The sequence below is a fragment of the Pelodiscus sinensis genome, chromosome 1, assembly GCF_052426305.1.
Source record: "Pelodiscus sinensis isolate ZL-2025 chromosome 1, ASM5242630v1, whole genome shotgun sequence".
In the NCBI taxonomy this organism is placed as follows: Eukaryota; Metazoa; Chordata; order Testudines; family Trionychidae; genus Pelodiscus; species Pelodiscus sinensis.
In genome coordinates this window covers 234,044,019-234,057,263 of record NC_143052.1, presented here as the reverse complement: position 1 = coordinate 234,057,263, position 13,245 = coordinate 234,044,019, and the positions used below count along the sequence as shown (strand labels likewise).

The following is a 13,245-nucleotide window of genomic DNA, read 5'->3' as shown; positions in this document are numbered from 1 at the left end:
TACAATTAGACTAATTGAAGGAAGATGGCCAAATATTTAAGGTACTGGGTGATGTGGGTTCAATGCCATTGTGCTGCCACCGTATTAGTTTTATTATTTATAAGCAGTCAAATCAGGGTCCATGTTTATTTTAATTCCAGGGCTATGGCAAAAACATGCAAACAAAATTTTAAAATTGAAAAATGTTAATTGAAAAACTGTTACCCATAATGCTCCTATAGCCAGTTGATCATATTGTAATACTTGAATCCTAATAGATCAATACAACTGCTTTTCAAACAAAACAACCTCTTGACAGTTTTCATATGCTTTCTTTCCACACCATCCACACCTTAACTTTGGAAGTGCTAGCTAATCTGAACAAACCTAGAAAGGGAGGAGAAGAAAGAGAGAAAGTAGAGGAAAAAGGAGCATGGAGAAGAGGAGATCTATAGAAAGAAGAGTAGGAAAGCCAAAAGAAGGAAAGACGTTAAAGGAAATAGGGTATAGAGGGATGGAGAAGGAATACAGGCAGTCCCCGACTTATGCGGATCCGACTTATGTCGGATCCGCAGTTACGAACGGGACTTTTCTCACCCTGGAGGATGCGGGCGGCGGGACCGCTCAGACGTGCCGCGGTCCCACCGCCCGCGTCCTCCGGGGCAAGAAAAGCTGCTCTGCGTCTCCCTGGTCTGCTGGGGGCGGCCCCCAGCAGACCAGGGAGACGCGGAGCAAAGCCGTGGAGGATGCGGGCGGGACCGCGGCGCATCTCGGCGGTCCGCCGCCTGCGTCTCCCTGGTCTGCTGGGAGGGCCTCCCCCAGCAGACCAGGGAGAGGCGGAGCAAAGCCTCGGAGGACACGGGCAGCGGGACAGCCCAGACACGCCGCGGGCAGCGAGACCGTGGCGCGTCTGGGCTGTCCCACTGCCCGGGTACTCCGTGGCTTTGCTCCGCATCTCTCTGGTCTGCTGGGAGGGGCGCACAGCTAGTGTGCCCCCCCCCCAGCAGACCAGGCTTTTCTCGCCAACGCCTGGGGTAGAGCAGCTGGGGTGCTCCTCGGCACTACTGGACCAACCCGGCAGCACCCCAGCTGCTCTGCCCCAGGTGTCCCCAAGTCAGCCGCTGTTGAAACTTACCAGCGGCTGACTACAGGAAGCCCGAGGTAGAGTTGCTCTGCCCCGGGCTTCCTGGAATCAGCCGCTGATCAGTTTCAGCAGCGGCTGACTTGGGGACACCTGGGGTAGAGCTGCTGGGGTGCTGCTGGGTTGGTCCCCGCAGCGCTGAGGTGCGGCGTTGCGGGGACCTACCCGGCAGCGCCCCAGCTGCTCTGTCCCAGGCGTCCAGATTCAGCCGCTGTTGAAACTGATCAGCGGCTGATTCCAGGATCAGCTTCCTGTAGTCAGCTTCCTGTAGTCAGCCTCTGGTCAGTTTCAGCAGCAGCTGAATCTGGACGCCAGTTCCGACTTACATACAAATTCAACTTAAGAACAAACCTACAGTCCCTATCTTGTACATAACCCGGGGACTGCCTGTACAGGAAACTCTGAAGTATTTTGAAAAAAAAAAAATTCACTGGCTTCGCCTATAGAAAAATGCGAGGCAAATAGTTCTCAACCTTTTGATTTGATCTCTTTGTAATTAAAATAGAATTATAACTGATCATGGGCTATACATTTTCAAAACACAGTCATGGACATCATCAACCTCATTTTTATACTGAAAATAAAGGAACAGGATTGAGTAATTTAACCATTTGCTGATGCTACATGAGTAAAATCTCTTTAAAGAGCAGTTGCCTTTTGATCTGGAGACATGCTTGCCACACATAGAAATATCTCAGAAATCCATGGTCCCTGGTTATGATAAATATCAGTAATATAAGCCTTCTGGTAAAATGCACATCTTATATTTCAATTCATTTATGTAAACAATGACAACATACCAAGCTATGGAGTTGTATCATATGCATCAGATTTATGAAACAAAATTGGTATTCCTGCATAATTTCACTTTCTCAAGTCAATTTTTATTGTTCTACAATGGTGGAGCACATACTTTTCCTTTCACCCTTCCCCCCCAGTAATGGAATCTGTCTGCACCTATCCTCCATTCATAGTGTGGACTCTTTGGATAAAAAATTAGCAGTTGCTTAGCACCCACCAAAACCCAAGTGCCTCACACCAGCTAAACAATGAGAAGTCCTCTGGTACCTTACAGACTAACAGATTTATTGGAGCATAAGCTTTCGTGAGCAAAGACCCACTTCGTCAGATGCATGTAGTGGAAATTCCAGAGGCAGGTGTAAATATACAGACAAATGAAAAGAGTACCAATCAAGAGTAAGGCTAGAGATAACGAGGTCAATTCAGTAAGGGAGGATGAGGTCCACTTCTAGCGCTGATGTGGAGGTCTGAACACCAAGGCTGTGTCCAGACTCCATGCCTCCGTCGACGGAGGCATGTAGATTAGCCAGATCGGAAGAGGGAAATGAAGCCGCGATTAAAATAATCGCGGCTTCATTTAAATTTAAATGGCTGCCCGATCTGCCGATCAGCTGTTTGTCGGCAGATCGGGAGAGTCTGGACGCGATGCCCCGACAAAGAAGCCTTTCTTCATCGACACAGGTAAACCTGGTTTCACGAGGCTTACCTGTGTCGATGAAGAAAGGCTTCTTTGTCGGGGCATCGCGTCCAGACTCTCCCGATCTGCCGACAAACAGCTGATCGGCAGATCGGGGCAGCCATTTAAATTTAAATGAAGCCGCGATTATTTTAATCGCGGCTTCATTTCCCTCTTCCGATCTGGCTAATCTACATGCCTCCGTCGACGGAGACATGGAGTCTGGACACACCCCAAGAGAGGAGAAACTGCTTTTGTTGTTGGCCTTTAAAATGCGATTGTACCTTAGTGCTTAAGCATTTGCTCCAACCCCTCAGACAGAGACAAACACCTACAAGATCTTCCCCAAGCATTTTTAAAACTACAGTACCCTCCAGAGGAAGTGAGGAAACAGATTGACAGAGCCAGATGTATATCCAGAAGCCTACAAGACAGGACCAACAAAGAAAATAACAGAACACCGCTAGCCATCACCTACAGTCCTCAGCTAAAACCTCTCCAACGCCTCATCAGTGATCTATAACCCACCCTGGACAATGATCCCTCATTTTCACAGACCTTAGGAGGCAGGCCAGTCCACACCCACAGATAGCCCATCAATCTGAAGCAAACTCTCACCAGCAACTATACACCACACCACAGTAACTCTAATTCAGGAACCAATCCCTGCAACAAACCTCAGTGCCAACTCTGCCCACATATTTACACCAGTGACACCATCACAGGACCTAACCACATCAGCCACACCATCATGGGCTCATTCACCTGCACATATACCAATGTAATATATGCCATCATGTGCCAACAATGCCCCTCTGCCATATACATCGGCCAAACTGGACAGTCCCTACGTAAAAGAATAAATGGACACAAATCAAATATCAGGAATGGTAACACACAAAAATCTGTAGGAGAACACTTCAGTCTTCCTGGTAACACACAGTAGCAGATTTTAAAAAACTTCAAAAACAGACTTCAAAGAGAAACTGCAGAGCTACAATTCATTTGCAAATTGTCTACACTACAGTGTTATTTCGAAATAGCTTATTTTGAAATAACGCGTCTACACACAAAATGCATTTCAAAATAGCATTTTACTATTTTGAAATACTGCATCCACACTGAGTGGACTCTGCATCACATTTAAGGCTGGCCGGAACCAGTTCCGGCAGGGCACCAGGTCAGGACTTACTGTGTGGGGCTGCTGCCTGAGGCTATGTGAGGTCTGTGCTTAAAGGGACCCCCCTGGAGAGCCAGTTCTCAGGTTTCCCTGCTTGCTTGTCTACCTTGATGAGGGACAGCAAAGCATTTTGTCTCTGCATGCTCTGGTTGCCCTCACTCAGGACATCACAGCACTCTGCAGCATGGAGCCAGAGTTGCCCCTGGGCACTCTGGTGCTTCTCTTGGATGTGTTGCTGCAAGCCTGGCTGCACTTTCTGCAGGCTGCCATCCAGGAGGTCCATCAGGGGGCTGTCAGTATCTAGGAGGCCCTGAGGGAGAGCTTCCACCCTGAGAAGCACTAAGAGCCTCCCTGGTGTGCCCCACTGGGGGCTTGTGCCTCATTCCTCCCTCATGTCTTTCCACTTACCCCTCCCTAACCCCCTTCCTGATGTAAAATAAAATACACATATTTTCATGAACACAAACTCTCTTTATTTAACAAAACTGGGGGGGAGGGAATGAAACTCTGGTGAGACTGGGGAAAGGAGGTGGGAGAGGGGAAGAGAGAGGGTGGGAGAGGGGAGGAGGAAACCTGGGAGGAGGGAGCTGGAAGGGGGAAGCAAGGGAAAAAAAGGGGAGGGGAAGCTCAGGGTTGGGGGTCTCGCCGGACCAACTTGATTTTCATGCAAACCTGCTCCTGGGTTCGCATATGGCCTTTGGTGGCCAGGCTGGCAGCTATCCTGCCATAGACGGCCATGTTCTTCCGTCTAGTGCGGAGATCATGGATGTTGGGGGCACCCCCCCAAACCTGAATAAAGTCCATGATCTACGCCCTGGACCAGGAAGGCGCCCGCCTTCTCCGGGCCCTGGCAGGCTCCTGGGAGCTGGCAAACTGCTCCTGGGGAGCAGTGGAGGGCTGGCTGCCAGTGGCTTGCTGGCTCATGTTTTGGGGCCACTGGGTCAGGGGCAGTGACTGCTGCATCTGGGCTGGCAGGCTCGGAGATGGCATAGGCACTGTGGCCAGAGACTACCCCTTTAATGGCTCCGGGGAGCAGGGGAGGGAGTGGAGTGTTCTTGGTTGAGGCTGGAGTGGCCACCAGGGCTCCCTGGAAAGGCTGAAGGCCCCCTATTTCGAAATAGGTGTCTACACAGCATTTATTTCGAAATAGCTATTTCAAATTTGGCATTATTCCTCATAGAATGAGGTTTACCAAATTCGAAATAAGCCCTCCGCTATTTCAAATGTATTTTGAAATAGCGGTTTGGCAGAGGCAGGAAGAGGTGGTGAGACGAGGGATGAGCACTGGGGGAAGGAGTGGAATGTTGTTGGGGTCTAGAATAGAGTGGAGAAGGGAAGAGGCAGGGTGGGGGAAAGGATGCAGTGAAGACAGGACCTAAGATGAGGGGGAGCAGTGCCTATGCCTCCATTACTGCACATTTGACTCAGCAGAAGAGCTTGGGCTGAAGGCGGAGCGAGGGGCAGAACTGGTGCTAGGAAAGGAGCTGGGATGAGAGGCAGAGCTGGCCTGGGAGCAGAGAGGAAATGAGAACAGAGCTGAACTAGGAATGTACAGGGGATGGAATGGGGCTAGTGATGGAAGAGAGGGTAGTATGAAGCTGCAGCTCAGGGCAGAATAAGGTGCTGAGACTGAATTTAGCTGGGCTGGATTTGGAATGAAGCTGCAGCAGAAGCCAGAGCTAGGTGGAGGCAGAGAGGAGTGGGATAGTGCTGCTTTTCTGTATCAATCAGAATATTTGCTTTAACAGATCATTTTGTGAACATACCTCCAAAATCTATTTAATACTGTTTTATCTTAGATTAATATACTGATGTCTTCTCTTCTTTGTGTAGCACAGATAGCAATATATTTTGTATCAGAAAATTCTGATTTTGGGCACCAGTAGAATGAATACAATAAACATTTGGGCTTGATAATATTTTTCATAATCCAGACAATTAAGTAGTCTTAAAAAGTAATGTGCTAGAAACACCTATGGCATTGCCCATAGGGAAATGGAGCAGTTATTACATGCTCTTGCAGAACCCCGAAGAGTGCAAGAAAGAAAACACTGGCTAAGAGATTGGGATTAACATCACTGTAAGGAATTTTTAGCTTTAATCTGAGCAACCACCAGAGAAGTGCAAAAGAATGTTCTGCTTAGTATTTCTTCTAGTGGATAAATATTGCTAAAAGTGCAGAACAGTTTATCTTTAGTGCATTGAATATGTGTCCAAGCCTTGTGCAGTACAGTAAAACCCTGTTTATCCAATCTAACTGGGGGACAGGTACCAAATCAGATAATCCAGACGATGGGAAAGTGAGAAGCCACAGCACTGTCTAATGGCCACAGAAGATATCAGTCACATCTGGATGTGTATCCGCTGGCTGTTCAAATAATATGGAGGGTCAGATAAACAGCGTTCAACTGTATTTCTGCCTACCACTTTGTGATTTATATGTTGACTGCTCTCTATTGAGCTGTGCTAACAAAACATTTATGCACCCTCTTTTTTATTGCACTCCATATTATAACATAAGACTATTTTGGATCTAAAGTAGAGTCTTATAGAAAGGCTTTGCTCCCCTGTTGGTAATGTGTCCTTTAAAATAAATTACCATTTTGATGTAGGGAACGTGCTGTACAAGAACTTCGTCGCCAGAGTCTTACTACTTCATACCAATTAAGCTCTACTTTAAGGACATCATCACCTGAACGTACTCTCCATCGATCTCCTGATTGGACTCTGGACAGGTCTTTAGACGGGTAAGTCATTCAAGAAACAAATAATACCCAGCATAATCTTCAGGAATTAGCCAAGGGGAAGGTATAGTTCTTTCTTAGGTGTTGTCTACATATAAACGTTCCACTGATTTAAGTTACTGAATTAATTTAAATTGATATGAAACAATTGAAGTTTGTCCACTCAAGAATTTCTACTGGTTTAATAAAATTATTTGTTTTAGCTAGACAAAGGGTTGTGTATTACAAAGCCTTCAATTTTCAAAGGAAAATACTTGGAGTTGTTTTTCTTTGTTCCTTTTGTTTGGGTTTTGGGACTTGAATGGTTAAAGTAGCAATAACTCCTTCAGTTCTTTGACAGCTTATACAAACTGGACAGACTGCAGCCACAGTCATTAAGAGTCTGAATTGAAAGAAGAAAACAATGTAAAATAAGTATCTTGATCAAATGAATATTAGTATATGTAGAAAGCTTAAGGATAGTAAAATCAGCAAAATAGAAAAATTGCTTATGGTCATTCAAACAGGTACAATTAGGACTTAATACAACTATTTTCCACCTGTAAATTATACCATGAAATAGTCCTTCTACAGAAGTGATGGTATTTCGTTTATCATTTGAATCATTAATAACTAGACAAATCATTGGACAAAATAGACACAATTTGCCATTGGAAGGAGAGGCCTTTTTTCATAGCTCAAATCTGTTTCTATAGTATCTAAAATATATTGGGAGACCACACCAATGCTTACATTACCAGCACTGCTCTTTCACTACTCCTACCTTCCTGCTTCTCAAATAAAGATCGAGTAACTAACTAATTTGATTGGTGACTGTCAACCAATTAACATATTTTTGCTTCAGTATGATTGCGATATCAGATGTATATCGGACAATGACTGACTTCTCCCTGTTATTTTTTCATTTTCTTCTCTTCTTTCCTTCTATCTTGTTTCATAATATTCAGTGCAGTTTTCTCATGAGTTTCTGCTGCCCATAAAATGGTACTTTGGGTGCTCATTATCTCTGAAAATTAAGCTATTACTGTTTAATCCTGCAAATCCTCTGCACATGGATTCCCTGTTGGAGTGAATGGGAGTTACACACAAAGCAGGCTTGAGAAATTAAGCCAGTAAAGTTCACACACACACAAACCACTGAATTGATTTGTATATTAAGTGACTATACACACAATTAAACTTCATACTTTTTCTTCTCTTGTAGGAATTCTACATTCAGGGATTTCTAGCATTATTTAGGATGATCTGGAAAGAATCAGCATGTCCTCTAAAAAGCTGCAGGTTTAAAATTGAACTCAGAGCTTTCTGACAATTGTTTTGCCCAGCTGACTGCTAGATTTTGTTAAATATACTTACTGAATGTAAGAAAACGTACTTTGAAGTTATTTTATTTTGGTCAATTTAAATAAATCAGCCTAGATGTTTTGTATTTTTTTTATACAGCTAACCTTTATTATTTAGTGCCATATCACAATGATCCTTTTCGGAAGAAAAAAGGAGACATGCACACTGCTGCATCTGTATGCTAATAAAGCACAAAAGAAATATTTTATATTTATATTTCACTGTTAAAAACGTATACTGCAGCAGGGGAAATGAAGAAGACTATAACAATACAAAACTTTTAAAAAAATCTGCATGTATTTCTAATTCCAAATATATTTTGTAAATTGGGTTGTATTTTTGCTAATTTGTGTTTATAATTGAAAGCATGTATGAAGCCTTGTCTTCAAGATGAGGCATATTCTTCTCTTAATTCCTTAGTTTTGCATTTTGATATATCTAGTTTTGCATTTTGATATATCTCGGTAATATCAGGTTTTATTCATTTTTATTTCAAAGACAGTAAACCTATTACTCATTTAAGAAAATTAGTATGTCTGTTACAAATATATGCATACTATGGGAGGACTATTTAATGAGTGAGCATATTATTATAACTTTGCTAAGCTCTTAAAATGCATTATTTTAGATATGTATTTATTTTTATACATAATTTGCTTACAATTTCAAAGAAAACTAATACCAGTTTTAGTAGGTAGGTGACATTTGATTCTTGTGTTCTTCAGGTGCAAGGTAAAGGCTTGACAGGTTTTATTAAACTCATCCAAGTAATTTTATAACTTTGATATTATATATGGATTTTAATAAGAATTTTAAAGTCTGGGTAAAACTTTCTTCATAGCCTGTAAGTGTTTACCATTTTCATATATGGAAACCATGAAAATAATTTATTTTATTTCCAGTAAGTTTCCATTTGGCTCTTTCCCTTAATTTTTAAGGAGATTTCTTCACCCTTGTGGCCATAGTAACATAGGGAAACATTTTGAAAATGTTTTATGTGGTCTTTTTTTTTTCTTTGGGGGCAAGAAGGGGCAGTCATTCTAATGGTTTACTCTCATGTGTTTACTATAAATGCATGCATCCTTCCTCTGATATGTACATATATATCATTTGTGGGGGCTTTCAAATTCAGCTTTTAAATGCCACTCACTCCTCTGAAACCTACTGGTATGCACAGCACATATCAAAGCTTTTTATAGTGAAAGTGTTCTTAAAATTTTTTAAACTATTTTGAGGAATAATGTGCAAAAACAATTGTTTGTAACACATATATATATATATATATATATATATATATATATATATATATATATATATATATATATATATAATAACAAAAATGCTCAAGTTTAGCCTTGCCGTCTTGCAACAATGCTCTAATCTTCTTTTTGGCAGACCTGGTTTAATGTTTGAGGCTTGAATCTGCGATCTTTATTTCAGTGACTAGTACTAAGCCCCACTAACATTAATGGCACTATTGGTATGAATAAGGGCTTTTGTTCATTGGGCTGGTGATAGGCTAGGTATTCTTCAATCAACTCCAGAATAAGAGAGAGAAGGAATAATCTGTGCCATTCAGCAGTGAGGCTGCAGTCTGATAGTTGAGGGAGCCTGAAGGTAACTTGATTATCCTTGTCCATAAAATTTATGTCTGTAACTTAAGGACATGAAGAGAGAGAGGTTAAGTAAGAAAAAAATGAGGTATCCTCAGGACTGTACGTGGTATACAAGGTCCACCCCAGGAAACATAATTTTTCAATTATTCGTGTTAATGAAAACAGTGCTATGTGGGTACATAGAAAAATCAGTTAATTGTTGATGATGTACTATCCAACAAAAAGTACAAGCTAAATATTTTAAGAAACTTGTTGGTATTAACTTTTGAAAATAAGAACTGATTAGAGCCAGATTAAGGGAATATTGCTTCAAAATAACAGTATTAGATATGATAATTCCATAATAATGTTCATGGCTGGCTTTTGTTTAGAAAACGTTAAGTGAACCAGAATTTTACTCTCCTATACATGGAGCTCTCCTATATATGCAGTATAGGCTGTACATAGAAACTAAGATCTTGGAGGTGAAATGGACTGGGGAAGAGAAACATAAACAGAAGATTGCTTTTTGTCATTGATTTGGGAATGGTTTCAGTTTGGTTTCAAGGAGTATTTAGTTCTATATTTATGCATGATAAAAAACGAATAAAGTATTAAGTGAAAAATTTGACAGGATCTACGGGCTGGTACAGACACAATCAGCCCATTTAACTGAAACTGAGATCAGAGAATGAAAGGATGGGAAAGGCAAAAAATATATCTGAGAAATAAACTGAATTTGCTTTAGTTTGTGAATCACCAGTGTAACTTAAACAAGAAACTAAAACCTTGCTGACATTCTTGTTCAGCTATAGGCTGATGAGGAGCTTTGGACAGTATTAGTTCACTGAACATTATATGCTATAACAGTATATTCTAAAAGTCTTCAGACTGTTACTTTATTCAAGTATATTAAACTTTCTGCTTCATTTCCTAAATGAAAACTGTGTAATGAACTGTACTATTTATAGTTTTCTACTACTTCTGACAGCAGCCTTTTAATGGGTGAAAAGAGCAATTATTAAAAAGATTACAACAGGAAAGTATGGTGAATGTGTCCAGATTGAATTGTTTATATAACATTTTGCAGTGGTTTATCTTTCCTCATACTGTGGGATCTTGGTGGTCGGGCAGTTTTCTTGTCATCTTATTATAGGATTATTGTTTGGAAATATAAAAATAATCCATTTATGTATCAGTTGTTGTTGGTATATTGTATTTGACATTTAGGCACACTAACTACAGGTACTGTAATGTTTTTATGCTTTCATATTTCATGTAATCACTTTATTATTTGCAAATAATCTGAACAGTAATTTTTACATTTCTGACTTTGAAAACTTAATTTTATTTTCTAGAATGAATAAAGTCATACTAAATCTGTTAAATTTTATTTAACTTATTCTCAACTATTTATGCAATGCTATAAAATTTGAGTTTGTGTAATAAAACTTGCTGAAGTATTTCAAATAGAATTAAAATATTATGTGATTAGCAGCCATTCTTGGTTCATTTGTGATGAATTCATCCAGTGATTTGTATTTTCCTGGATTTTGCTTATTCAAGGCTGTGAACACAGTTTCAGGGAAAGTGAACAGAAAAGGTTTTTTTATCAAAACATCACTTACTATTAACTAGAATCACAGTTAACAGTAGAGTGTGTCAGTAATCTCATGTCATGTGCTTCATCCAATTTTCTTTTTCAGAGGAAAGTGGCTTATACAAAACACTACTCCCATTACCTTTTATAGTTCCAGCAACCCAGCAGGAGAAATCCATAACACTTGCTAGCCAACAACCATTTCAGCATCTCTTTGAACTATTCCTGCAAGCAGCCTTTTATTAAACTCGGGAAACTACAGACAAGTCAGCTTAACTTCCATACTTGGAAATATAATGAAGCAAATAATTAAGCAATCAATTTGCAAACAACTAGAAGATAATAAGGTGGAAAGTAACAATCAGCATGGATTTGTCAAGAACAAATCATGTCTAATCAACCCGATATCTTATTTAAGGTAACAAGACTGGTGGATAAGGGGGAAGTAGAATTTGTGATTTATCTTGACTTCACTAAATCTTTTGATTCTATATCATGACCTTCTCAAAAACAAACTAGGGAAATGCAACCTAAATGGAGCTACTGTAAGATGGGTGCAAAACTGGTTTGAAAATTGTTCCCAGAGAGTAATTATCAATGGTTCAAACATGCAGGAAGGGCATCATGAGTGGACTCCACAGGGATCAGTTCTGAGTTGGGTTCTGTTCAATATCTTCATCAATTATTTAGATAATAGCATGAAGTGTACACTTATAAATTTTGCAGGTAATACCAAGCTGGAAAGGGTTGCAAGTGCTTTGTAGGATAGGATTAAAATTCAAAATGATATGGAGAAATGGATTTAAGTAAATAAGATGAAATTCAATATGGCAACTTCAAAGTAATCTACTTAGAAAGGAACAATCAATTGCAAACATACAAAATGGGAAACAATTGCTTAAGAAGTACTGAAGAAAGGGATCTGGGATCACAGTGTATCACAAGATTAAATATGAGTCAACAGTGTACCACTTGCCAAAAAAAAAGGCAAACATTATTCTGGAATTTACTAACAGGCACTATAGGCATGACCCAAGAAGTAATTAACATAGAATCATAGAACCACAGAGCTGGAAGAGACCTCAGAAGGTCATCAAGTCCAGCCCTCTGCCCTAGGCAGGACCAATCCCAACTAAATCAACCCGGCCAGGGCTTTGTCAAGCCGAGACTTAAAAATCTCTATGGATGGAGACTCCACTACTTCCCTAGGTAACCCATTCCAGTGCTTCACCACCCTCCTAGTGAAATAGTTTTTCCTAATATCCAACCTGGACCTCTCCCACTGCAACTTGAGACCATTGTTCCTTGTTCTGGCATCCATCACTACTGAGAACAACCTTTCTCCAGCCTCTTTGGAACCTCCCTTCAGGAAGTTGAGGGCTACTATCAAATCCCCCCTCGCTCTTCGCTTCTGCAGACTAAACAGACCCAACTCCCTCAGCCTCTCCTCGTAGGCCATATGCTCCAGCCCCCTAATCATTTTGGTTGCCCTCTGCTGGACCCTCTCCAATGCATCCACATCCTTTTTGTAGTGGGGGGCCCAGAACTGGACACAATGCTCCAGATGTGGCCTCACAAGAGCTGAATAAAGGGGAATAATCACATCTCTGGATCTGCTTGCAATGCTCCTCTTAATGCAACCTAATATGTCATTAGCCTTCTTGGCTACAAGGGCACACTGTTGACTCATATCCAGTTTCTCATCCACTGTAATCTCCAGGTCCTTTTCTGCAGAACTACTACTTAACTGGTTGGTCCCCAGCCTGTAACAATGCTTGGGATTCTTCCATCCCAAGTGCAGGACTGCACTTGTCCTTGTTGAACCTCATCAGATTTCTTGTGGCCCAATCCTCCAATTTGTCTAAGTCACTCTGGACCCTATCTACCTCTTCTCTTAGCTTAGTGTCATCTGCAAACTTGCTGAGGCTGCAGTCCATCCCCTCATCCAGGTCATTAATAAAGATATTGAATAAAACCGGTCCTAGAACCGAACCTTGGGGCACTCCGCTAGAAACTGATTTCCATCCTGACATCGAGCCATTGATCACTACCCGCTGGGCCTGATCTTTTAGCCAGCTTTCTATCCATCTGACCGTCCATTTATCCAATCCACATTCCCTTAACTTGCTGGCAAGAATATTGTGGGAGTCCATATCAAAAGCCTTGCTAAAGTCAAGGTATATCA

The 13,245-nt window shown here is 41.2% G+C and overlaps 1 protein-coding gene across 7 annotated transcripts in view; it reads left to right on the top strand.

Moving 5' to 3' along the window:
• TSGA10 (testis specific 10) overlaps positions 1–7,950 on the top strand; it is an 89,948-nt gene extending 81,998 nt beyond the window's left edge. For all 7 annotated transcript variants that reach the window (XM_075916692.2, XM_075916708.2, XM_075916689.2 and 4 more), the window contains exons 19-20: positions 6,390–6,524; positions 7,726–7,950. In XM_075916692.2, the coding sequence (XP_075772807.1) occupies positions 6,390–6,524; positions 7,726–7,750 (160 nt within the window). In that variant the 3' untranslated portion in view covers positions 7,751–7,950. The remainder of the gene's footprint in view (positions 1–6,389; positions 6,525–7,725) is intronic.
• Positions 7,951–13,245: the final 5,295 nt, after the last annotated feature.